This window comes from Microtus oregoni, unplaced genomic scaffold, assembly GCF_018167655.1.
Source record: "Microtus oregoni isolate MIOR12 unplaced genomic scaffold, Mior012 000042F_ref0000377, whole genome shotgun sequence".
NCBI lineage: Eukaryota > Metazoa > Chordata > Mammalia > Rodentia > Cricetidae > Microtus > Microtus oregoni.
The window spans coordinates 2,011,880-2,037,485 of NW_024543209.1; the positions used below are offsets into that span (position 1 = coordinate 2,011,880).

The window sequence follows — 25,606 nt, forward strand, 5'->3', positions numbered from 1 at the left end:
TTGGAACAAAGTTCACCCCCCCCCCTCCCCACACACACACTTTTGGCTCACGGGAGAGCTGGCAGCTGCAGGCTTAACTCTGATGACACAGGGCTCTGTGAGGGTGCAGACCTAAACTGCTCGTTCACATCATTAAAGCAACAGGCAGATGGGCTCCGGCTGCCTGCGCTTTTCTTTGTGTTACAGAGCTGGGCCCAAGTTTTCAGATGGCAAGCCTCTCTCTTTTATTGCCCCCTGGCTCTCGCTTCCCCCGTGTTTTCTCTTCTCCCTCTCCTCCTTTCCTTTTCTCTCCCCTGTGCTCTCCTTTCCTTCCCTTCTCCTGGGCACCTCTCTCCTCTCCAGTCCTCCCCTAGTCCCTCCCCGTTTCTCTTTTCAGTCTTCCCTTCTATTAAAAATAAGCACGGCACTTGTGAGACATTGCATATTCATTATCGAGAACGGATTTTCATTAGAGTCACTCTGTTTACAAGCTGATGAGTGGGGAGGGGAGAACCCTTCATTTAAATCCAATTATACTTACACCTCACTTTATTCACAAAGGAACTCAAAGGGACTGTTCGCCACGCAACGGGAGGGCTCACTCTGCAAAGCTGCCCTTTCCGAAAAACACAAACTCGAGTACTGATTTCTAAGCCTCCCTGTTTTCCGACTCAAGTGTCTACCGAGGGCTTCGTGAGATGCTATTAGCCAGAGATCAGATGTACTGTCCTACCCCAAAAACATAAAGTCAGCAACTGAAGGTCACAGGTCGGGAATCACCGAGACAGCATCACTCGAGAACTTCATACTGGGGACATGCGAATTTGGCTTCCACGTAGACTGTGCCAGCAAGTATGAGACACTCAACACTATCTCACAGTATATAAACCTTCATAGAAATAAAGACAACCAGATATCAAAGGGTCAGTGTAAAGACACCCGTGTGGCGTTCATTGTGAGTAAGGAACCGTGGAAGCGGCTGTCTCAAAATAGACTTCCCTGAACCGCAGATGGACCCAATCTTTCCCCTTTCCACCCATGAGTATTTCAAGAGAAACATTTAAGAACAGTGGGGGGCAACTGTGGCAGACAAATACACTGTGAGGTGACGTTACCAGATCCCCCAGCAAGACCAGTGCTGAGTGCTGAGTACACTATCAGCAGAGGAGGTTCCCTAATCTCAAAGGACTTTATTCAAGCATAGGATTTTTTTTAATTTTTTAATTTATTTATTAAAGATTTCTGCCTCCTCCCCGCGATTTCTGCCTCCTCCCCGCCACCGCCTCCCATTTCCACCCTCCCCCATCAAGTCCCCCTCCCTTGTCAGCCTGAAGAGCAATCAGGGTTCCCTGCCCTGTGGGAAGTCCAAGGACCACCCACCTCCATCCAGGTCTAGTAAGGTGAGCATAAGCATAGGATTTTCTATAAACCTACGTCAAAAGTGTCTTTGCCAGGATCATCTGATGGAGAGACACCTACAGGGACAAAGAGTTGGTTTTCTATCCTCCGAGACAGAGCCCTGAAAAGCAGCCCAATGCTTCACTTATCCTGAAGTTTCTAACTGGCCTGATTGGTGTTTTTGCTATGAATGTAAACGGTGACTAACTGCTGGGGAATAAAACTGTCTTTAGCTAGCAGATCAGACACACATCCTTAACGATCTCTTCTAACGGGAGTTTCCAGATTCTAGGATTTTTTTCCTTTCTCCCAGGCTGTACTTGGAAAAAAACAAGTCATTAGAAGACAACATAAGAAAATTGCATTTGTGTGTGTGTGTATGTGTGTGTGTGTGTGTATGTGTGTGTGTGTACATGTGTCTGTGTGTGGGTTAGAAAGGGGATCACAGTGGCAGAAGAGATATTAAGAACGTGGAGAGAGAGCAGTGGAATATTGTGACATAAGAGCAGAAAGTAGGGAAATCTGAGGAAGGGAGCCTGCTCGAGGCACGGGTTCCCGGAGGGGGACAGCAGGGGAGGGGCACAAACTGGAACACAGTGGAGTGGCGCACAGGTATGAAAATGTCACAATGAAACACACTACTTTGCATAATGACTTAAGAATGCAGTAAGAAAATGGGTTGGCGAGAAATGCCAGCTAGTAAAGGGCTGGCTTCACCAACACATTTGATCACTGGCACCCGTGTTAAAAACCAGCCATGTGCACAGTTGTAAACCCAGTGCTGGGAAAGGGGCGACAAGATGATCCCTGGGGCCTGCCTGCCCACCTACTCCACCCAGTAAGCATCAGGCCCCAGGGAGACCCTGTCTCAAAACCAAGGTGGATTTCACCCGAGGAAAGACACCCGGGATTGACCTCTGGCCCCACATACATGCACACACAGCTGCATTGTTGTAGTAAGGAGCGGCGGGGCTGCGTCCCCGGCACCCAGCCGCCCACATGGCTAGCTTTAGCTTATGCTCCGAAATAATTACACGGAAACTGTATTCTTTTAAACACTGCCTGACCCATTAGTTTCAGTTTCTTATTGGCTAGCTTTTACATATTGATCTAACCCATTTCTATTAATCTGTGTAGCCCAAGAGCTGGCTTACCAGGAATGATCTTAACCTGCGTCTGTCTGGAATGGGAGAATCATGGCGACTCCCTGACTCAGCTTCTTTCTCCCAGCACTGCATGTGCAGCCACACACTCATGAGCATGCACACACACGAGAATAAAACGGCGAGAGCACATTGCCATCTTAGCCATTTCTAGCCAAGCAATTCAGTGCCATTACACTCCTGCTGCCATGGGATTTCTAGGCTTTGGAAGTAGAAAGGTCACACCCATTAGACAACTCCTCATTGCCTCCCATCCCTGCCTCTGATGACCCCCATCCTAGTCTCTGTGTCTATCAGTTTGCCGCTCTGGATGCCTCATATAGATGGACTCATGCAGTGGACTCCTTTCTGTGTCTTGTTTATTTCCCTTAGCACCACGTCCTCAGTGTTCACCCATCTTACAGCACATACCAGGATTTTCTTTTCTGCACCTTTTACCTCTTGGCTGTTGTGGCTCACGCTGTTCTGAACTCGGGGGTACAAAGGTCACTTTGAAAGTCTGTTTGCATGGCTTTGGGGTTGGTGCTTGAATGAGAGCTCATACGTTTACTCCGCTGCCAATCCATTTTCTCTGACGGGCACGCCATTTTCCCTTCCCACAAACAGAACCCGGGGGTTCCGATTTCACCACCTCCGTGCCCACACTTTCTATTTTCTGATGACAGAAACATCCCAACAGGTGTTAGTAATAGCCTCAGTCTGACCCTGGGGAAAAAGGGTGCCTGAGTCAATTCTGCTGGGGGAGCTTTTTGTAAAGTGACAGGAATTCACGCTAATCCCTGTGTTCAGTGCCCTCTGTAGCTTCCTGTCACACCAAGCATACACGGAAGTCCTTCACTGTGACTAACAGGTCCTATCCGGCTCTGGTTCCAAGCTACCTCTCTCCCTAATTCACCTTCCCCAGCAGCTGTTTGCCTTGCTGGGAACGGCATGTTCCAGCATCCTCAGGGGTTTGCTCTAACCCTCCCCTCTATCTGGACCACCCTGCTCCATAACCACCCCTCCCGCTCCCTCTCTCTACTAAGATCTCTGCTCAAATGTCACCTCCTGAGATACGGTTCCTAAACCAACAACCCCAATTTCAAAACTTTCCACATCATTGTCTATTCCCTTAATTTTTAGGTCATACCTATAATACCTCAGTTGGTTGTATAGTTATGCATGTCTTTTGTTTCCCAAAGGTAAAAAGTTACGAGGTGGGGGTGGGGCAGGACTCTCTTGTCTCATTCATCCCTGAACTCCTGGCTTCTAGAACAGTGCTCACAGACGCTTGACTTGGTAGACTCTTGTAGGGCAGATATGTAAATGACTGCACAAGTGAAGGGAAAAGTAACCACAGAGACATTGTGACGCCATCGGGATCGTCTGGGGGGTAAGGAAATACTCACATGCGTCTCTACATCCCCAGCAAGGACTCTGCTGTTCCTTAAGAACTCAGCCACCATACTGTTCACCAGCTTGTCAAAGGCTTCCACAGACGGTGCCACGCCTGCCGAAGAGAATGGCTCCATTACTCCCGGGTGGTCTCGTGGAAAGCTGGGACTGGCTTGCCACAGGTCGAATATCCTCACTGCTACACTTCCTCAGCCTGGCATTCCTCCACACGCCCCGTGTTTACTGAGGACAATCATTTCTGCCCAATTTCCTCAGCATCATTCATTCTCTCCCGTGACCATTACCTTGATTATCAGCTCAAGTGGACTTAGGACCACCAAACAGACACACCTCCATGTGTGTCCGTGAGGGAGCTTCCAGAGACGGTTAACTGTAAGATGCCCCTACATGTGATGGCACGGCTGGTGTCCTGCACTGACGGAAGAGGAGACAGCCAGTTTCATCTCTCTGCTTCCTGACTGTGGCTGCCACGTGACCACTGCCTCCTGCTCCTGCCACTAAGACTTCGTGGCATGATGGGCTGTGGCTCAAACTATGAGTTCAAACAAGTCCTTAATTTGGTTTTTATTAGGCATTTTGTTCCATCGATGAGAAAAGTAACAGATGCGTCCCCAAGCCCAGCAAGATGAGCAGGGGCATCTCTATGTTATATATAAGGGAACAGGAGTCCTGATAGCAGGCGACTGGTCAAAGGCACAGATCAAACAAAAGGTAGATGCCCAAACTGAGCTGACCCAAGTTCCTCGAAGTCACTGCTTCTGCCTCCATAGCCTCCCAGATACAATACCAACCTAGAGAGTTACCCAGAGTCCCCAGGAATTCAGAGGACAAGTGAACTCTGGGAAAGAGGGGAAACAGAGCTAAAACCACTAATTCTCTTCCTTCTTTACTTCCCAGGGGGAGAACGCATGGGCAGAGAGTCAGTGAGTTTCCTCAGGGATTGATCTGTACAGAGCATGGTGAGCCAATGCGCTGCGCAAGCTGGAGGGGCAGCAGTCCAACGAGCAAGCTCGGTTCCCTCTCTGCTCTTCAATTAACTGAAAGAAAACCTAAAATCCTGACTTTCTGTCCTTAATATTGATAAATTTATCCTTGTAGTTTATTAAAACCCAAACCAAAGCCCCTTTTATTTTTCAACTAAGTCATCCCTGCTCACAAAACTAAGAGAGAGACTTCTTTCCCTTTTTATCCCAATTGTCCATTTCCACACACAAGGAGGGGTTGGAGTGGGGTGAGGACAGTGACTGACAGCCCCCCACATCTCAGGCCAAACAACTCAGCAGCCCCTTGAACGGGAGTTATCCTGTAACCCAGTTTGTCATTGAGGGAGGTGTGAGAGGTCTCTGTGGATATTTAAAGGGGGAGAAAATTCCAGAAACATGAGGGATGCTGCTGCCTAGCAAAAGGTAAAATGATGAAAGAGAATATGTTTCCAGTCCCCTTTCATCCCTGGACTCTGTTCACACCTCCTCCGGGCAGCCATTAATGATCTGTTTCTCCCCCACACTGTATCCTTTGAGCGTCGTCTCTTAATCAAAGCATCTCCCACTCTGAATAGTTACGGAGGCAGAGCAGAGATGCTGGAGGGATGAGGACCGTGTATAATTCATCTGAGTGCTCCTGCATCCAGGACCATGCTCATCACAGGGCAGGGACACAAACGCATTTCTCCAGCTGTGGAGCTGAAACTACCCAGGAAAACAAAACAGAAAACAACAACAACAAAAAAACCCCCAAACACCAAACTTATCATAAACAAAAGTTCTTGATGTTTGGATGGTATGTGTTTGTAGTGGCCTGTGTTCCTGTGTCCTTTCTCTAAATTTCCTTTGAAGTGTAAAAGAAATAGCTTTATTTAATATAGGACATAATAGAGCAATGTAGGATAATAATACAGTACCTATATTTTTTGGGGAACCCAATTAATTAGTAAATATTTTACACAATCCTCCTGCCTCAGTATCCCAAGTGCTGGAGTTCTGGGTATGTACCCCAGGTGCTGGGATTCTGGGTGTGTTCCCTAGGTATTGGGGTTCTGGGTGTGTACCTCAGGTGCTGGGATTGTGGGTGTGTTCTCTAGGTATTGGGGTTCTGGGTATGTACCCCAGGTGCTGCGGTTCTGGGTGTGTACCCCAGGTATTGGGGTTCTGGGTTTGTATCCCAGGTGTTGGGGTTCTAGGTGTGTACCCCAGGTGCTGGGATTTTGGGTGTGTACCCCAGGTATTGGGGTTCTGGGTGTGTACCCCAGGTGCTGGAGTTCTGGGAGTGTACCCCAGGTATTGCGGTTCTGGGTGTGTACCCCAGGTGCTGGAGTTCTGGGTGTGAACCCCAGGTATTGGGGTTCTGGGTATGTATCCCAGGTGTTGGGGTTCTGGGTGTGTACCCCAGGTATTGAGGTTCTAGGTGTGTACTCCAGGCACTGAGATTCTGGGTGTGTACCCCAGGTGCTAGGATTCTAGGTGTGCACCCCCACAGCTGGGTAAGAGGCTGCTTCAGAGTTTCGGATCACCAGATCTGGCTAAGAGGAAGAAATGACATTACTTCAGATTGAATAAAATGTTTTAGGAACAGGTACCATTCAGATGCCTCCCTAATTACCCCACTTTAAGTAAAATAAACTGTTGGTTAAGTTTTCCAGGAGACCTTTGCTTCAATAACTGATTAGAAATAATTTGTTGTATCAGAAAATATTTGTCTAAATGTCAAATAATTGAATTTTGTGCCCTCCGATTTTATTTAGCCTATCAAATTCTCGGGACATTTCTTTCTCCTTTGCCTGTATAGGTGCATGTGATGTGTACATATGCACACAGGCTTGGACGTGTGTGTGTGCACATGGGATGTGTACATATGCGCACAGGCTTGGACGTGTGTGTGCACATGGGATGTGTACATATGTGTACAGGCTTGGAAGTGTGTGGGTGCGCATGTGATGTGTACATATGCGCACAGGCTTGGACATGTGTGTGTGCACATGGGATGTGTACATACGCGTACAGGCTTGGACGTGTGTGGGTGTGCATGCATGTGCGTTTGCATTTAGAGGTATGAAGTTGATGTGTCTTCCTCAGTCACTGTCCACCATCTGAGTTGAGGCAGGATCCTTGCTGAACCCAGAGCTCAGAGATTCCCTGGATTCCCCATTTCTGCGTCTAGTGCTAGGATTATAGTCCCAGCTTTTAAATGGGTTCTGAGGATCTGAATCCATTTGACCCACTGAGCCATCTTCCCACACCCGCCCCCCATTTTTTTTTTTAAATAAAAGAAATAATTTAGTTTTGTCTGCTACCTTTTTGAATGTGTGAGGGTCAAAGTTTGGGCTTTCCCTCTTTATTTAGATGCCCATTATCTCCTGGATTGTAACTTTATTTTATTTAGACACCTGTTATCTCCTGGATTGTAACTTCATTTTGTGCACTTACAGGCTTTTTATTGAAGGTCAGAGCCCTTAAGGAAATGTCTGCAGCCACTTAGTGTCAAGGACAAAGTGAAACAAAGTTGGAAAGTCATTGCCATAGAAATGAGGCTTATGAGGTCCAGATACCAACTGAAAGGGCTTAAGATAAAACTACAGGCACATCTTAGGTGTGTGTGTGTGTGTGTGTGTGTGTGTGTGTGTGTGCAGATCAAGAACAGAACTGCAAATTCAATACAGATCACCCTGTTAAATTTTAATTTCAGATGAGCAATGAGTAGATTTTTAATACATTTATATGCTACACAGTATTTGAGAAACATTGATACAAAAAAGTTTCTCCATTTGAAATTCAAATTTAATGGGTATCCTCCCTTTTTACTTCTTAAACTACAATCTTACTCAAAAAGGAAACTGAAAAATTATTGTAGATAACTTGAAGTTTGCTATATGGGTTATCTGGTATTTACTGTCACCTCTCCAACCCTAAAGCTGTCCTCAGCACTTGTTCCCATTTCAAAAGGACTATTAGCTAGGAAAGGTCAGAGGTCAGGTCACGTGCTGTGGGCATGGACTTGTTCCATTTTTGGCTTAACCTGGGACAAGATGTAGCCAAAGCTGCAGTGCCCATAATGTCCTTAAAGTGAAAACTCACAGCACTTTAATCCTTTTCAGTTTGTATTCTAACTGAACATGCTTATTCTAGCTTTGATAATTACTTCAATAATATAGTTACACATTAAAACAAAATAATAATGCCTCTTTGGTTGCGGATTACATTCTTCAGAAGCACAGATCTTGACCATTTTTGTGGATTAAGGGTTGAAACTTTCAGAGTTTGCTTTTTAAGGTGGCGCATAAAATCTGCATGTATTGGTGGGAGAAGGAGAATGTAACCCTTCACGTTCTTTCCCACGGATCACTCCCAGGATGGAAGGCAGGATTAAGTGACCCACAAAGAGACCAGTAATGACATCAGGCTATGGCCCTACCTCCATTGACACCATTAACTTCTCCATAGTCTCCAGGAGGCCCACGTGAACCTGCAGACAGCTGCTCCAGCCGGCTGACCGCGCATTCCAGTCTCTCCATCAGTCCCAGCATGTCTGCCATTCTAGAAGGACATGGGCAGAGAGATTGTGTGAGATACTGAGGATCAGCAAACTGACATCATCCCACTGAACCGTGAGAGAGAAGATAAACACCACTCAGAATGGCTTTCGCTACCTCCCTGTCATGAAATCCTCCGAAACTTAAAAAAAAAAAAAAGCTTATTCAAAACGAAAATTATATTGGGCTTGTTTTCTACTCAGTTCAAAGATATTTATTTATAATTTATTTGCAAGGATCTCTCTATGTAGCCCTGGTTGTCCTGAAACTTGCAATGTAGACCAGGCAGACCTTGAACTCAGAGAGATCCAATTTCCTCTTCTTCCCCAGTGCTGGGATTAAAGGTATGTGCTACCATGCCTGGGATGATTTTTTTTAAAACATGGTAAAAAACCTAAGACACATATATTACCCAGCTTTCCATTATCTCCAGCTGTCTGCCTATATGCTTCCAATGTTGTGGCCTGACACCATTTTTGTACAGCACTTACCTAAAAGCCAAAAACACACAACCCCAAATTAACACCACAAATGCTTACTAGGCTAAGCGGTGGGAACACATTTTAACTAGTACTAGTAATTCTGTTAAAGTGTGATTACATAGGCAACTCCAAACCCACTGATGATCCTTGTTCACCTAATTGTGTGAAACGTGAGTTTATAGACTTGGGTATTATTTAGCAAGCGAGGAAATACCATCACCTCCTGGTATTAATTATTGTCAGTTTGTTTCAGTGTTTCCGCTGTGAAATTATCTTAAATTATAATGATTCTGAATTGCAGAGGTTTTAGTTTAAAGGAATAAAGGTGGCTGTTTTCCTTGTGGAGGCTACTGATTACTTTCAGATGCACGTTAGTCTTCAGTGGGCTGGTTTTTAGAGACTGGATCTTACGTTATCCACTATTCTGGCTGGAGTAGAGAGGGAAGCTGACTGAGGCATCAGGGACGAGAGTGGGACTGTACATCCATCCTTTTCTGTTTCCAAACACACATTTGACTGAGTCCATAGGTAACATTACTAGTCCTAGACTTCCCACCCTGAACATCTAAATTCAATGAAGTGAGTGGTGTCTATGAGCTATATCTCTAGACACTTACTTATGACAGCCTTTGGTAAAAGTCAGTCCACTGCCCCAAAGAGAAGAAAACATGCTTGCTTTAGCCACGGTCTATGGTTCCTTCCACGTGTATGAAATTTCCAATTTTTCATTCTGAGCAAAGGAGAGGCAGAATGCTTCTGAATCACAGACACAGCTACCCTGGAGCATGGGTGAGCTGTGTCACTTATGTTATGGGATGCGTGAATACATCAGATTTCCCCCAGAAGCCAGGAGAGAAAAGCCCTGCATTTTCAGCTTAAATACGACACTCACAGACCGCCCTAGATTCCAAAAGCAAGGTTAACTACATCTAACCATGTGCCCAGCTCTGTACGTCAGCATTCAAATATCAGTAGCCAGAGAGGGAGGCAGAACTCATGGTCTATTTTGGAAACCCATCGCTCTGGAAGCTGCCAGCAGCAGCTCTCTCAAAATATGGAGCAGGACTCGCTGCACAGCTGAATCCAGCATCTAATCCCAAGGGGCTGCAAAATTAGAAGTTTCTCAGCTATTCTTTTCCTCTTCACGTCAGAGCTTCTGATGCTGTTGCAATTGGAGGGGGAAAAGAAAGGAGAGGTTTAACTGAATCCTTTACATAATCTTCTTGCAGGGGAACTGGGTATCTCATAGGTGGGCGAAGGCCATTTGGGAATGATCAAAGCCCCTTAAATCTTTTAATAGTTGCCCATCTGGTCAGTTATCTTGGTTCCCTGTTAGTCAAACTTGCCAAATGTTACCACCCTGGACCTAGTCTATGATAGCAGGGAAAAGCATCTGCTCTGCTACCCGGGTCCCCAAACCACCTCTGGCTCTCCCGGATCGGGGCAAGCTGTTTTGGGAGAGCCTGTTACATTTCACACTTGAGACTGCCTTCCCAGCCTGCGGCTTAATCAGACTCCTCAACCGGTTCCAGACTCAAGCTATCTAGTAGTGAGTGTCACCCATGTTGAAAGACAACAGGACTCAGCGTATCAGCTGCAGGCTGAGGCAGATTGCTGTGGAATGTGGTCTAAAAGCCACTCAGAGGCCACTTCGTGTAGAAACACCAAGTCATGTCACAGCTTCTAAGGACACCTCCAGCTTTACAATCCTGAAGCAGTGTGTTAGAGACACTCGACAACAGACAGGAGAAAGTATACACCAGGATCTGAGGTAGCCATGCAGCCCACGCAAATTTTCTCACTCTGTCTACATTTGACCTCAGCTGCTATCCAGACCATCAATAATAAACAAAAAAAAAATGGCTATCGATTCTCCACATTCCAGTCTATTTGCCCTGGCATTTCAACATGCTCTTAGCTGACTTTGGACAGGAGCAGGGAATTAAAGGGGTTGGGGAAAGGCCCAGAGTTGCCACAGCAAATGGAACAGCAGGGTCTGGTGAGGAATAGGTCTGAGCAAGGGAGTCAGACATGAGAGTTATGTTAGGAGGCCAGTGGAACAGGGTGAGGGGCGAGTTAGCTAGATGACAGACAGTTTAAGGATCAGAAGTGTTCAGAACAGGAAGCCAAATCTCCCACTAAAGAATCAGGAGTCTGGCTCAGACGGTGTAGCTCAAGCATGGCTCGACAAAATTCTGGCCATCCTGTTCATGAAGAAGGCGTCCTATAGGTTACTCTCTACTGCCTATAGCACATCAGACCAGGGAGGGAGGGTTAGCCAAAGGAGAAAGTGTTACATTCTGACATGTCATGTTTTTAAAGTTGGTTTGTTTACTATATCAATTTGTATGGATGTTTTGTCTGTCTGTGTGTCTATGCACCATGAGCACGCCTGTTGCCCACAGAGGTCAGGAGACAGCACTGGATTCTCTCGGATGGGAGTTACAGACAACCGTGAGCTGCTGTGTGGGTGCTGGGAATCGAACCGAGGTCCTCTGGAAGAGCAGCCAGTGCTCTTAGCTCTGAACCATCATTCCAGTCACCTGAAGATTTGTTTTAGGAAACTGTATTTGAGGGTAATTTTCTTTCTTAAAAATAAAAACAAAACAGTCTCGATATGTAGGCTTGGCTGGCCTGGAACTCTTCATGTAGAGTAGGCTGGTCTTGAACTAACTCTGTAGCCAAGGCTGACCTTGATCAGCTGATATTTCACCTCCTGAAATTATTCCAGATCCACACTGCTTTGCCCATACTCAACATTGATCTTTAATTCTCTGTAAGTTAATTTTTTAAGTATCTCTTGAGATGAATTACAATGGAAAACCCATCTTGGTGCATTATTATTTTTCTTATTTAAACTTTCCCTTCTCTTTTTCCCTCCCATGCTATTCTTTCTCCTTTCAGTTGACCTAGCACAGTTACAGGACACAGTATGGGGACTCAGGATTGTGTACGACTGAATCAGGACTGTGTTAGCCTTTCTAGCCACTTACACAGCAAGTCATCACTCTGTGTGCTTGGGTCTTCAAGCTCCCCTCTTAGTTCTTCAGGAACTATATACAAGAGGTTGTGGTAAGGTACAGTTAATATACTGTGTTAGGGTTTCTATTGCTGCAACGAAACACCATGACCAAAAAGCAAGTTGGGGAGGAAAGGGTTTATTTGGCTTATACTTCCACATTACTGTTCATTTCTGAAGGAAGTCAGGACAGGAACTCAAACAGGGGAGGAGCCTGTAGGCAGGAGCTGATGCAGAAGCCATGAAAGGGTGTTGCTTACTGGCTTGCTCCTCATGGCTTGCTCGACCTGTTTTCTTGTAGAACCCAGGACCACAAACCCAGGGGTGACCCCACCCACAATGGGTTGGGCCCTTTCTCATTGGTCACTAATTGAGAAAATGCTTTATAGCTGGATCTCATGGAGGCATTTCCTCAACTAGGGCTCCTTCCTCTCTGATGACTCTAGCTTGTGTCAAGTGAACACACAAAACCAGCCAGCACAACTGGCCCCTTGTCAGCCTGACACACAGATACATCATTATTAAAGCCACAGTCCTTCCTTTCTTATTCATCCCCAAGACCTGATGTCAAAAACACAAATAACTTTAAAAGTCCCACGGTCTTTACGAATTCAAACACATTGAAATTTCAGTCCCTTTAAAATAACCAACCTCTTTGAAATTCAAAGTCTTTTGAAATTCAAAGTCTCTCAACTGTGGGCTCCAGTAAAATATTTTCTTACTTCAACAGGGAAGTATCGGGGCACAGTTACAATCAAATCAAAGCAAAACCGAATTCCAGCTGTCCAATGTCTGGGATTCACTCACAATCTTCTGGGTTCCTCCAAAAGACCTGAGTCATTTCCCCAGCTCTGCCCTCGCAGCACACACAGCTTGTATTCTAGGCTCCAGCCGGCTCCACTCCACAGCTGCTGCTGCTCTTGGTGGTCATCCCATGTCCTGACATCTCCAAAATGCTGGGGTTTTCTGCTGCAACCGGGCTGTACTTTCACCAATAGCCTCTCACAGGCTCTCTTCATAGTGCTGAGCCTCAACTTCTTTGCATGACCCCTTCAGTCCTGGGCCTTCAACTGTCATTGAGGCTGCACCTTCACCAATGGCCTCCCCTGGCCTCTCACAGCGCTAAGATTCAGCTGCTCTCCATGACCCCTTCATGACTTCAAAACCAGTACCACCTGGGTGATACTTACCCATTACCAAGTCTGACTGCCATCCCAAGGTACAACCTTGGCCACCTCTGGAACACAGCTTCTCTGTGCTCTCAGGAAACAAATCCCAGAGGATTTCACCTCAGTGATACTGGTCTCTTCCTAATCACCACTAATTTCCTAGCTCCAGCAGCCAGCATCAAGCATCCTGGAAGAGCAAAATTTCACCTCAGCAGTTCCGGTATCTTGTTAATCACAGCTGATTCTTCAGCCCCAGCTAACCAGAACCACAGACTCTTAATTCAAAATAACAAATGGCCCTTGATAGCATCTTTAAACTTCCTTCTGAAACTTCATTTTATCCTTTCCACTGCTCTCAACATTCTTATCTTCCACGGTCCCACAGAAATCGTAACACTCTTCTAGCCCAAAGTTCCAAAGTCCTCCTACAATCCTCCCCTAAACATGTTCAGGTCTGTCCCAGCAATACCCCACTATACTGGTACCAAGTTATCTTAGTTTCTATTGCTGGGATGAAACACCATGATCAAAATGCAAGTTGGGGAGGAGAGGGTTTATTTGGCTTCAGCAGTAATGCTCATCACTGAAAAAAGTCAAGACAGCAACTCAAACAGTGCAGGATCCTGGAGGCAGGAGTTGATGCCAAAGCCATGGAGAGGCGCTGCTTACTGGCTTTCTCAGTCTGCTTTCGTATAGAACCCAGGACCACCAGCCCAGGAATGGTACCAACCACCATTGGCTGGACCTTGCCCATGGATCACTAAATGAGAAAATGCCTTACAGACAGTTCTCATGGAGGCATTCCCTCAACTGAGACACCTTCCTTTCTGGTGATTCTAGCTTGTGTTGATACACGAAACCAGCCAGTACAAATACTCAGTCTTATTCCTCTTTATACATGTTGGAAGCCATTAGCCAACCACTCTCTTTCTCTTCCCCCACCCTTCCTAGCTTTCAGTCACCACTGTTCTGCTCTTTCCTGTCTTGAAATCAGTATTTTTAGCTTCCATATAGGTCTGAGAACATGGGGTTTTGTTTTTGGGGTGTCTGGCTTATCTCCCTTGATATAATTTCTTCCTACCATTGGCACAGACGATGGGATGGGATTTTATTCCTTTAACGGCTGAATAATACTGAATACACGCCTTCTCCTCAATTTCTTTATTCATGCACCTATAAATATATGCCTTCACTGACTCCATATCTTGCCTCATTTTCTTTCTGTAAAGTTTAATTTTTGCCTTTATCAAGGTGGGATGGACCCAGACTCAAAAAGGTATCATGCGATACTGTGTAATATTTAGATCTGGTTAAACTTATCTACATCCTCAAATACTTATTTCTTCATGGCAAAAACATTGCCCATTTTTCTTTGTCCACCTTTTTGTAAAACACAGCGTGAAATTCTTACAAAAACACAATAGCTTCCTGCTCATAGCTTTTCATTTTGAGAGATAATTACTTTCAATTGCTGTAGCCATTTCTTTGGACAATTACCTTTTCATCTCCAAGTAATATGATTTCATCTCTATGCCTTGTCCGGTTTTCTTCCATTTTAAGGCATTATCCATTGAGTTCCACCAGTGCACAGTGCACACGGGCATGCTAAATGTATCCATCTATCTATTTATTTGAGTTAGGGTCTCATTATATAGCCCAGGCTTGCCTGACATTCACAACAGAGTCCAAGATGGCTTCCAATTCACAATCTTCCTGTCCCTGCTTCCTTAGTACTGGGATTACAGTGTGCCCAGACCTCTGAGCCTACACCGTTCTTTGTGTTCGTCTTTGTAAGAGGGTTGCTGTAATTCACAGAGTCACATCTAGTAGTAAGGTCCACTGTCAGTATTTGCTGGCAGGTCTGGTTTCCTAAACCTATTGTTAACAGCGAAGGGCCATTGGCCCACTTGGGCACGTGGCTCTGGCAGGCCTTGTCCGTCGCCCCCGTTCCCTCTGCCTTGCTAAAAACCATTAAATTACATTCCTGAAACTAGCTCCCTAAGGTCTACTCTTTTATTTGGCCAATCCCTCCTCCCAAGGCTGACTACCAAGGTCTAGCTATGAAAGCATTAAAGTCCAACAATCAAAAGCCCCCCTTAGCTCACCTAATGAGCAGGCCCAGTTAGAATTAAACACTGCATCCTAACAGAGGGTTTCCCCTTGAACCTTTATAAACGTTTATTTTCCTGTGTGCTATGCCTTCTCCTCTCTATTCAGAGGCAGTCCTTTGTCTCTCCAGGACAAATATCCCTTCCCCTTCTCCCTTGCTCCTTTCCGCTTCTCTCTCTTCCTCTATCTCCTGTCTCTGTCCCTTATCCCTGCCCTCTGTCCCACTGGGACAAATAAATCTCCTTTGTGCTGAGACCTTGGTTTTGGGGTGTCTTGAGCCAACTTTGAGGTTCCTTGCAAAAACAGCCTCTTGCTTCCCCCCCTCTTTTATTTTTTCTTTCTCACCCTGTTTCTTTTTTTCCTTTTTCTTTTGAGACAAGAGTCTTGTTATGTAGCACAGGCTAGCCTCAAACTTGTAATTCTCCTCCTCGGTCTCCTGAGAACTGAGATTATAAGTGTGTGCCAACACGCCTGGTCCAACCCTAGCCGCTCTTTTGGCTCTTCTTCCAGTTGGCTCTTCTCTCCAGTCAACAGAGGCTAGCACAATGGAAAATCTCTAAGTGCTTCCTATACCCTTAGAGAAGGGTGGCTCCTTCTCTCATCTAAATGGTTGTCCTGCAGGCATGCTGTTGATCTGGGACCAGGCCTCTGGTGTCACCTTCTTCTCTGAAGTTCCCTTCTTTATTCTTATTCTGTATGGTATCTTTGTGTCTGATTTTACAAATAAAAGGAAAAACTGGGTTTCAAAGATTTCCTGTAACCAGTGTGTGTTAGCCCACAGACTGCAATTGCAACAATAAAGACACCTAGAATAAAGGAGTATTTCCTGTGAAAGTGTGTGCTCTCCCACAGACTGTACTGCAGTAGCAGAGACCTGGAATAAAGAAATGTTTCCTAACAGAAAAGATGACCAGCACCGCCGTTTTCACTCACGGACTCTTCTGCAAAGCCCTTCCTCAATGTACCGGGACGTTTGCCCCTGATATGGTTGGGTTCTCTGTCCACAGTGTAGTCTGCATACAACACGCAAAAGGAATGAGTGTCTGTGCTCTTTCCATAACAGACTCCCACGAAAGGAGGGTCCCATGCACTTTTGAGAATTTCACAGAGTCTCCATGTTTGTGCTCACGTTCAGCTGGGGAAAGAACACAGAGACCTGGAGTTTGGAGTCATGCACCCCATCCTCTAGCTCTTGTTAGTTGAGGGACTACAATGGTTAACCTTTACTGTGGATTCAATGGATTTAGAATCACCCAGGAGACATAGTTCTAGACAAGTCCATGAGGGAGTTTCCGGAGAGGCTTAACTGAGCAGAGATGACTCACCCTGATGTGGGTGGTGCAACGGGCTGAGTCCCAGACTCAATGAAAAGGAGGGACATGTTCTGAGAGCCAGAGGTCCCTGCTTCCTGGCCCGCTCAGGTGTGAGGGAGCCGCCTCACACTCCTGCAGCCGAGCCACCCCCATTGCGGCAAACCATATTCTCTCACACCACGAGCCAAACAAACCCTTCCTCCTGTAAGTGATTCCTGTTGGTTTGTCATACAGCAATGAGAAAAGAAACTAAAATGGAGCTCTGGGGAAAGTGCTTAAGTTTGCTTGGCTATGTCACTCCCAGAAAGAGTCATAGAAAGACTGAGAGACAGGCTGGCCAAGATATCAAAGACAGTCCTCGTCCCAGTGGCAAGAGGTCCATTTGGATGTAAAGGGGTCACTGGGAAAATCTGGCCAGTGGAAAGGATTTTTAAAAAATATTGCATTCTTTCTTGTTCCTTTACTTATTCTTCCAATATTTCTTCCATCCAAGTTCTAACAAGGCCTGGTTCTGCTTAGCTCAGAGAGCGGACAAGGTCAGAGACGTCTTCAGAGTGGTATGGCTGTAGATGACTTCAACATTTAAAAAAAGCTCTAGCCTTATTTATTTTATTTTAGACATATGACCCTTTGCTTGCAGGTATGTATGTGCACTACGTGTGTATCCAGTGCCCACACAGGTCAGCTGAGGTTGTCAGACCTCCCCCAAGCGAAATCACAGACAATTGTGAGCTGTCATGTGGGTGCTGGGAACAAACCCCAGTCCTCTAAAAGAGTAGCAACTGCTTTAAACTACTAAGTCATCTCTCTAGTCCCTTCTTCCAATATTTCTAACCAAGATTTTCTCTATCGATCTCTGTTGATTACCATAAAATGAAAGGCATGGTATGTAATCAGATTGGTTTTCTTTGTTGTTTTTCAAGGCAGGGTTTCTCTATATAGCTTTGCTGTCCTGGAACTCACTCCATAGACCAGGCTTGCCTCAATTGCACAGAGAGTCACCTGCCTCTGCCTCCTGAGTGCTAGGATGAAAGGTGTGCACCACCACCGCCCATCATTGTAATTAAATTTTTAATCACATATTTTTTACAATGACTGTCACAGGGACTGGGGAGATGGCTGAGGAGGTAAAGCCCACACCTAGCAAACAAGAGGAGCTGAGTTAGGTCCCTAAACCTACACACACACACAAAAAAGGTGTAGTGGCATACACTTGTAATTCCAGCTCTAGAGAGGTGGAGCCATGTTGATACCTGGGGCGCTTTGGTTAGACAGTCCTACGTGAGAAGTTACAGACCATGAGAGAATTTGTCTCAATAATATAATGGGTGACATCTGAGGAATGCCACTAGAGGTTGTCCTCTGGCCTCCAAATGCACCTGCACACATGTGTATCTGCGCACAGGAACACACACACACACACACACACGCGCGCGCGCATGCACACACACACGCACGTGCACCCCGCAAAGAATTCAAGCAATCTCTGTAGAACACTTTTGGAAAAGCATCACTCATCCCCTGAGTTCACGTCAATCTTTCCCCGCTCAGTGGAGCAGGGCCTGTTGAGCCTTCCCCTCACTCACTCCCACCAGTGTAAGAACAGCTCTTGCAGCTGCTCTGAACACTGGCACCCCATGGCAGCACACAAACAGTGTAAGAATACTGGCTGATTTGTCCGGGTTATATCCTCACAGCTGTAAGACATCTTGTCCAATGACAGTGCTCCCTGTGCTGTCTCTTCCCTTAGCACATGCCCACCCTGTCTCCCAAAGGGTCCAGGCAGGATGCTCTGCATGAGTTGCGGCCGATCTCACTTTCCCTCCATCCTCCTCCCACTGAGTCCAGCGCGGTGCCATACACCTAGAGAGGTCTATAAATATTTTTGATTGACTAATGAATTGGCTTCCACTCACTGCCTTTTCCCTTACTGCCTACTCACTGGCACGGCCCCAGATCGAGCTGGAAGCCAGATTTTCACAGGAGAAATTTCCATTTAAGAGTGGGTGCTAGATTAGTCTTTCCTGTTTGGGACCACAGTGGCTTTCAGGATCAAAAGTATGCGCTTGCTCTCGCCAAAGGCAAGCCCAGCTTCCTTCATAGCTCCTTTATTATTATTATTATTATTTATGATTTCAATATATATACTTTGATATTGCTTCCATGTCAATAGAAGAGAGTGAGGTCTTTAGGGCTTCCTGACAGCCAGTTCAAAGGTCCCATTCCTAGATCAAGGATGGAGAAGCAACTGTGGTGCAGATTCTCTGGTGACACAAACTCTCTCTCTCTCTGTTTCTCTCTCTCTCTCTCTCTCTCTCTCTCTCTCTCTCTCTCCCTCTGCATGACCAGGTGTCATGCAGAATGCAGGGGCTAGGGTCAACCTCAGGTGTCATTCCTCAGAAGATGCAGACTTTATTTTTGTGTGTGTTGTGGGTGTGTGGTTCTGTGTGTCCATGCAGTTTAAGAAGAGAGAGGAAGTGACCAGGTGCCCTGCTCTATCCTTCTTCATTTTATTCCCTTGTGACATGGTGCTAGGCTGGCAGTCAGCAAAGGGCAGCATTCTCCACCCACCCCATTTCCAAACCTCCACAGTGCTGAGGTTATAGGTTTGCATGGCCACACCCATCTCTTAACGTGAGAGCTAGGGATTTGAACCAAAGTCCTCAAGCTTGCCTAGCAAGCATTCTGGCTCACTGAGCTATCCACTTAACTTCTACATTACATATCTTTGACAGGGTCTCTAACTTGGCCTAGAGCTCATGGATTGGCCTGGACTGGCTGACCAGCAATTCTCAGGGATACGCCTGTCTCCACCTCCCAACACTGGGGTCGATTACAAACACACACCACCCGGTCCAGATTTACTCCATGGGTTCTGAGGACTGAACTTGGGTCTCACACTGGAACAGCAAGCACTGTACAGGCCAAGTCACCTCCTCAGTCCCAAGTGATTCCTTGAAGCTTATTCACATCCATAGGATTCTGTGTGCATGAGCCTATGAGTAAACCAGAGATAGACTGGAAGTGGGAGGATGTTGCAGGCTTCCAAACCTTTCTCCTGATGACGCTTGGGTGACGGACTGACTTACAAAACGGTCCTCTGCAAAGATAAAGTCACAGTGGACAAACTTCTCTATGGGTACGCAAGAATTTAGAAACATCTGTGCAACTACCAAACCACTTCTGTCTTAGCTGAATTTTCTTAGGCACGAGTCCATCAGTGACTTTCTCTCCTACCAGTCACTGAGGGAAGTCATCCTGAGATCCATTGTTAATTGATTCCCCCACCATCATTGTCTTTACTCAATCATGCCTGCTGGGCCAACAAAAACATTAGCTTTATTTTTGTTGTTCCCAGACTCCACTCTCTGCTAGGTTATATCTAGAAACACGAGTCTGAAATATCTTCCGTAATGAGCAGTCTTAGGGGGAGGAAGTCAGGCAGTCTCACCAAGAGATGATGTTCATGTCACCACGGAGCCCACCTTTGTATTTTTCACTTCCTCTCCTGGATCTTGCTTTTCAACAAACAACAAACTTCAGTGTAGCACAAATTTTAATTGCTCTTAATAATAAAAGCCTGGAGTCAGGTATAGGGGTTAATGCTGAAGGATCAGAGAAGCAGAGCAGCCAGCCACTAGAGTTCTTACCTCTACCAATGCTCAGACTGAAGGGCGATCCTGTCTCTATGAATCCGCAGATTGCATGCTCAGACTGAATCCTCAGACTGCATCTGAGCTCCTGTTTTCTCCTGCCTTCTATCCCTCTCTCTGCCCAACCATCTCACTCCTGTCTCCACCTCCCTGGGATTAAAGGCATGGAATGCCAAGTGCTGGGATCACCTTTGTGTGAGCTTTGTTTCTCTCTTAGACAGATTCAGTCTTGTGTAGCCCAGGGTGACCTTGAACTCACAGAGGTCTGTCTGCCTCTGTCTCCAGAGTGCTGGGATGGATTAAAGGTGTTTGCCACCACTGCCTGGCCTATGTGGCTAACTAGTGGCTCATCTCTGCACTTTGACCTTCAGGCAAGTTTTATTTGTCAGATTAAAAACAAAGAATCACTACACAGCAGCCACCACTAAGTTTGGGTCCTAAATGTCATATGGAAAATTATGTCACAGGCTTGGTTCCCCAGCCTATGGTACTAATGGAAGGTAGACACTTGAAGAGGTGGGGCTGAGTGGAAGGAAGTTGAAGGGATGCTGGGCTTGGTCCCTTCCTGTTTCTTTTCTTTTTGGTATCTATGGGCTCATTCTTGTCACAAAGCATCATTCTACCACAGGTCTGAAGCAGGAAGGCCAAATGACCATGGACTTCCTTCCACTTGCAGTCTTCCAGGGTTCTACATCCCCCTTAGGGTACTGACATCATGCTTTCTCCAAATCCGGAGCAGAGCACAGAAAAACAGAGTACATACAGCGATTAGCTCACCAGTTCATGTTCCCTCCATGGGACAGGTTCAGCGCCTGCCTCCACCAAACCAACTCCCATTCGTTTTTTAGAGTAAGTTATTTTTTGAACTGGGACCTGCGCCTATAGACAGCTAGGGCTTGTCATGTGATACAGTGGAAAACACATTATGAGAATCAGAGAACCTTGAGACACAGCCCCTTCAGTGGCAACCCACATATCTATGAGAATCTGATGGATGACTAACTTGAGTCTCAGTTTCCCTATTTCCAATGAATGAATTCAGCTCTTCGTCACCATTCACTGGCTTGAGAACACCGCGTGGGAATGCATTCTGAGCTGTCTTCTGTGCTGGCTGCTATTTTTCATCTCACAGCTTTGTCCTGAGAATAACCCAGACTTGGGAAACTATACTGCAGCAGGATGAAAAGCTAAAAATTCCAAGAGAAATCCAATATTCCTGGCAGAAGAACAGGAGAGTATAGGAAGGAACCACAGAGAGTAGAGAGCTGAGGGGAACACCCCAACTCACCCTTGAGTTGTGAATATGGGGGGCAAACCCCAAATCCTTGAGAACTGAACTATTACAAACCTCTGCTAGAGTAAAAATACCAATCGTTAAATAGTGCACACATGGGACACAGGGGCTTTGAAAGCAGAGGTGATGCCGGACCCACCGTCCATTGCATGCAACACAGAGCCAACGGGCTGGTAAAGTCAAGCAAAACCAATAAGCCAAATGACAACAGCCAAAAACATTTCCCAAGGGGCCCAGGGTCTCACAAAGCAAAACCTAAAATGTTCAAGTTTCAAATCAAAATGGTTTGGCATGCAAGGGACTAGAAGAAACACACTCAACCCTGAGAAAACTTGACTCGCAAATGTCAACCACAAGGGGACACAGATGTTGGAATTTCCAGAGACATTTGTAGCAGCTGTCTGAACTGTGCTTGAGATGAAGCTAATAGTCCAGAAACAACTGGAAAACAGGAGTTTTTAATGGAGTCATAGAAACTGTAAGAAAATTATAGAACTGAGTAAACTACAACAACAAAGGACCAAAAAGTACACTGGGCAGGCTTGACGACAGAAGGGAGACGGCTGAGGAAGGTGCCTCCAACTTGATACAAGATTTAATCTGAAGAATACAAAGAAAAAAACACTCAAGAAAAAAAATGGAGTCTGAGAGGCCTATAAGGGCCGCACCAACGGTCTCATATTAGCATCCCTGGAGCCCCTAAGTGGAGAAAGAGACTGAGGTAGAAATCCTATTTAATGAAAAAATAACATCCTGGCATGGTGGTTCACACCTCTAATTACAGAACTTGGAAAGCAAACTGACGCAGAAGGTCAGCCATTATTTTGAGGCTACCATGAGTTACATGGTGAGTTCCTAAGAAGCCTGGACAGCAGAGTCTTAAACAGGAAAAGTAAAAAAAAGAAAAAAGAAAAGGAAGGAAAGGAAAGGAAAAGAGAAAGAAAAAGAAAGAGAGAGATACAATAACTAAATATTTCACAAATTTAGAATGGAAGACTTATATTTATAGATTCAAACAATGATGACTAACACACACACACACACACACACACACACACACACACACACGAGTCCCTCCAAAGGAGAAAAAAATAAAGATGAACAAATGAAAAAATAATTGCCAAGATAGAAAGCAGGGAAGTAAGGAAGTGTGACAGGCTAGGATGAACCCTCTTTGAGAGGCGCAATAAACACTAAGACTGTTAGTAATGTTCCCGCTAAACCAGCAGCACCAGAGGTTAATCAGTACATGGGTTCAGTTCAGTGAAGGGTGTTGTCACGGAAACACACCCGATGAAACCATCATTAAAGATTAAAACCAGGCTCCTCTTCAGCACTCACAACTTTCATCTGTGACTTTGCAATATTTCATTTTCGTTTTGAAGTTATGTTTCAGTTCCGTTTGTCCTGCAGGAGACTGTTTTGATTTTTTTTTATGTTCTGCTTTAATATCTTTGGTTACCCCCACCATTCCTTTTTTTTTTTTGTATAAAAAATAGTGGTGTAAAGGGATGGAGTGATGGTTCAGTGGTTCAGAACGTGTTCTTCCAGAGGACCTGGGTTCGGTTCCTGGCACTCACACAGCAGCTCACAAACACTGGTAATGCCAACCTCAGAGGATCTGACGCTCTCTTCTGACCTCTTTGGACACTGCATGCAGGTGGTGTGCAGATGCATGCCAGAAGATGACCACATACTACATACAGGTGGTGTGCAGATGCATGCAGACACATGCTGGCAGATGACCACACACGCATGCAGGTGTGTGCAGACACATGCCGGCAGATACCCATACACATGAAAAGAAAAAAAGCTATGAAACTAAAATTTACAAAAAGAACTCTTTTGCCATCATTGTTGCTATTAACATTCCTATAACCCAACTTCTTAAAAAAAACCCCACAAAACACAAGCACTACAAATTTTGACAAATAATTACTAAACAGAAGTCAGAAGCATTTTATTAGAAATCCACCTTTTTTGATCAGTTTTATTATTTCATGAACGTGGATAAGTACACCTATTATTAAAGTGGGGAAGCAGCAATTTTGTTTTGTTTTACATCACTGTAATGCTTAAATAAAGAGATGGGGATGGATGAAAAATGCTGTCACAGAAATGTCACTCAAAACCTCCCCAGGAGACACGAGAAGCATGGCACTGTGGTAAAACATCAAAAATATTTGAATCATCAGTGTCAGGGGAAATAGAGGCTTGTAAATCTAGAGAGAGCCATAACTATGCATCCATCTTGGTTATTTCAGCCACTCACCAATTTTTATTAGGTTATTTTAACTCTCTGTGGATAAAGAAGTTAACTTGTGAAATAAAAGAGTAGAACACATAATTATTAATTATAGACATGCAAAAAACAAATAAATCTGCAGGACTTTTTCCCATGGATGTTCCAGTGACCTCCCCTTCCTATGGAAGATGCAAATTTAATATCACTAAACAAATTCATTCTTGCATTATAAACCATGTCCTATGAACCCCAAGGAAGGTATTTCTGGTTATTTCATAAGCTTAGAAGTGTTCAATATGGCAGTTCTATTCTTCTCAAGCACACCCTTTGACCTCAGTGTACAGTTTGGCTAGACTGTACCCTGGCATCAGTATTACTTAAAGTGGTTTTATTTTCCCACATCGATTGATTAGGTTGGGAGCCATATCATACTTGTGGAACAGAACAATCGGCAGGAGTTGGTTCTCCCTCATCATGTGGATTCCAAGTATTGAGCTCATCACACTTGGTAGCAAACGCCTTTATCCACTGATGGGCCACTTTGCCTTCATTGTTTTTGAATGAAGTCTCCCAGAAGACAAATCTCTGGAAATGTCTGTGAGGGAGTTTCCAGACTGGGTTAAGCAAGGAAACAGACTCACCCTAAGTGTGGCTGGCACCACCGAGGAGGCTGAGGTCTCAGACTGAATAACAGAGCTGAGCACCAACATCAAGCTCTCCCTGGTCAATGTGACCATCCTGTTCCTCCCAACACGCCAACCCCACCATGATAGATTGTACTCTCAAACTGTGATCTAAATAAAACCTTTCTTAAGTTGTATTATTTGGGTCTTTTGTTACAGTAATGAGACAGGTAAATAATACAGCGGTTTTCTTGGTGTGGCCCTGTTTGACTGATTCTTGTTGTTAGAGGGGGAAAAAAAAGAATAAATCTCATAAGAACTAGAGAGTCGCTGGGCAGTGGTGGCGCACGCCTTTAATCCCAGCACAACTTGGGAGGCAGGTGGATCTCTGTGAGTTTGAAGCCAGCCTGGTCTACAGAGCAAGTTCCAGGACAGGCTCCAAAGCTACACTGAAAAACTCTGTCTAAGAAAACCAAAATTAATAAATAAATAAATTAGTTAATTAGTAGAACCAGAGAGTCCGCTGTGAATAGAAACCAGAGAACAAGACAGGAAATCGGGATGCCATCCCAAGTATAGATCCTTTGAAATGTGCACTCACGGCTTAGATGATGCTTCTGTTCAGTGGTACTCATTCTTGGCCTCGTGACAGCTGTCACTCAAAACAACAAACAAATGTCCAGCGAATCCCGGAGTTCTCTGGATTTCCACATGTTATGACACAAAGTAACAGGGGTTATTTTCTCTCCATATTAACAGAGATCTTGAAAGTCCCACTGTTTGATTATGGTGTGGACTTTAATTGGAGCAGCTGGAGGCCAACAGGACCCTCAGTGTTTCCCTGACTTATCCAGCCATCAGGCACAGATGGAATCTTAAAAAACTAAGTCATTGCTCTCCTTCTCTACTTGCTTGAGAGGTCAGCAAGAAGCCAGGACTGTTAGACAGATGTCTGGTTACTAGTTAGGCTAGATGAACATGGACACCTATTCGTGATAACGAAGGACTCCCTTTCGGGATTCCACAGTTCCTATGCAATATTGAAAAGGGAAAAAAACTTGTCAAATAATTTCTTAGTGAAAGAAACCATGCTTTTTTCCCAAGCAAGAAAGTGAGTTATAATGACAAACACAAAGTAAGACTTCCTTAGACATGAAACTCACATAACAAAAAGCCAGTCTTATGGGATCACACTTATTTGATGCAATTGATGCATGGAACCATCTCCTCCACGACTAC

General features: G+C 45.2%; 1 protein-coding gene across 2 annotated transcripts in view; it reads right to left on the reverse strand.

The window, feature by feature from the left end:
• Positions 1-25,606, reverse strand: part of Cap2 (cyclase associated actin cytoskeleton regulatory protein 2) — a 138,849-nt gene that overhangs the window by 106,587 nt on the left and 6,656 nt on the right. For both annotated transcript variants that reach the window (XM_041633002.1, XM_041633001.1), the window contains 2 exons: positions 8,343-8,464; positions 3,929-4,029 (listed from right to left, as the gene is read on the reverse strand). In XM_041633002.1, coding sequence (XP_041488936.1) covers positions 3,929-4,029; positions 8,343-8,463 — 222 coding nt within the window. In that variant the 5' untranslated portion in view covers position 8,464. The remainder of the gene's footprint in view (positions 1-3,928; positions 4,030-8,342; positions 8,465-25,606) is intronic.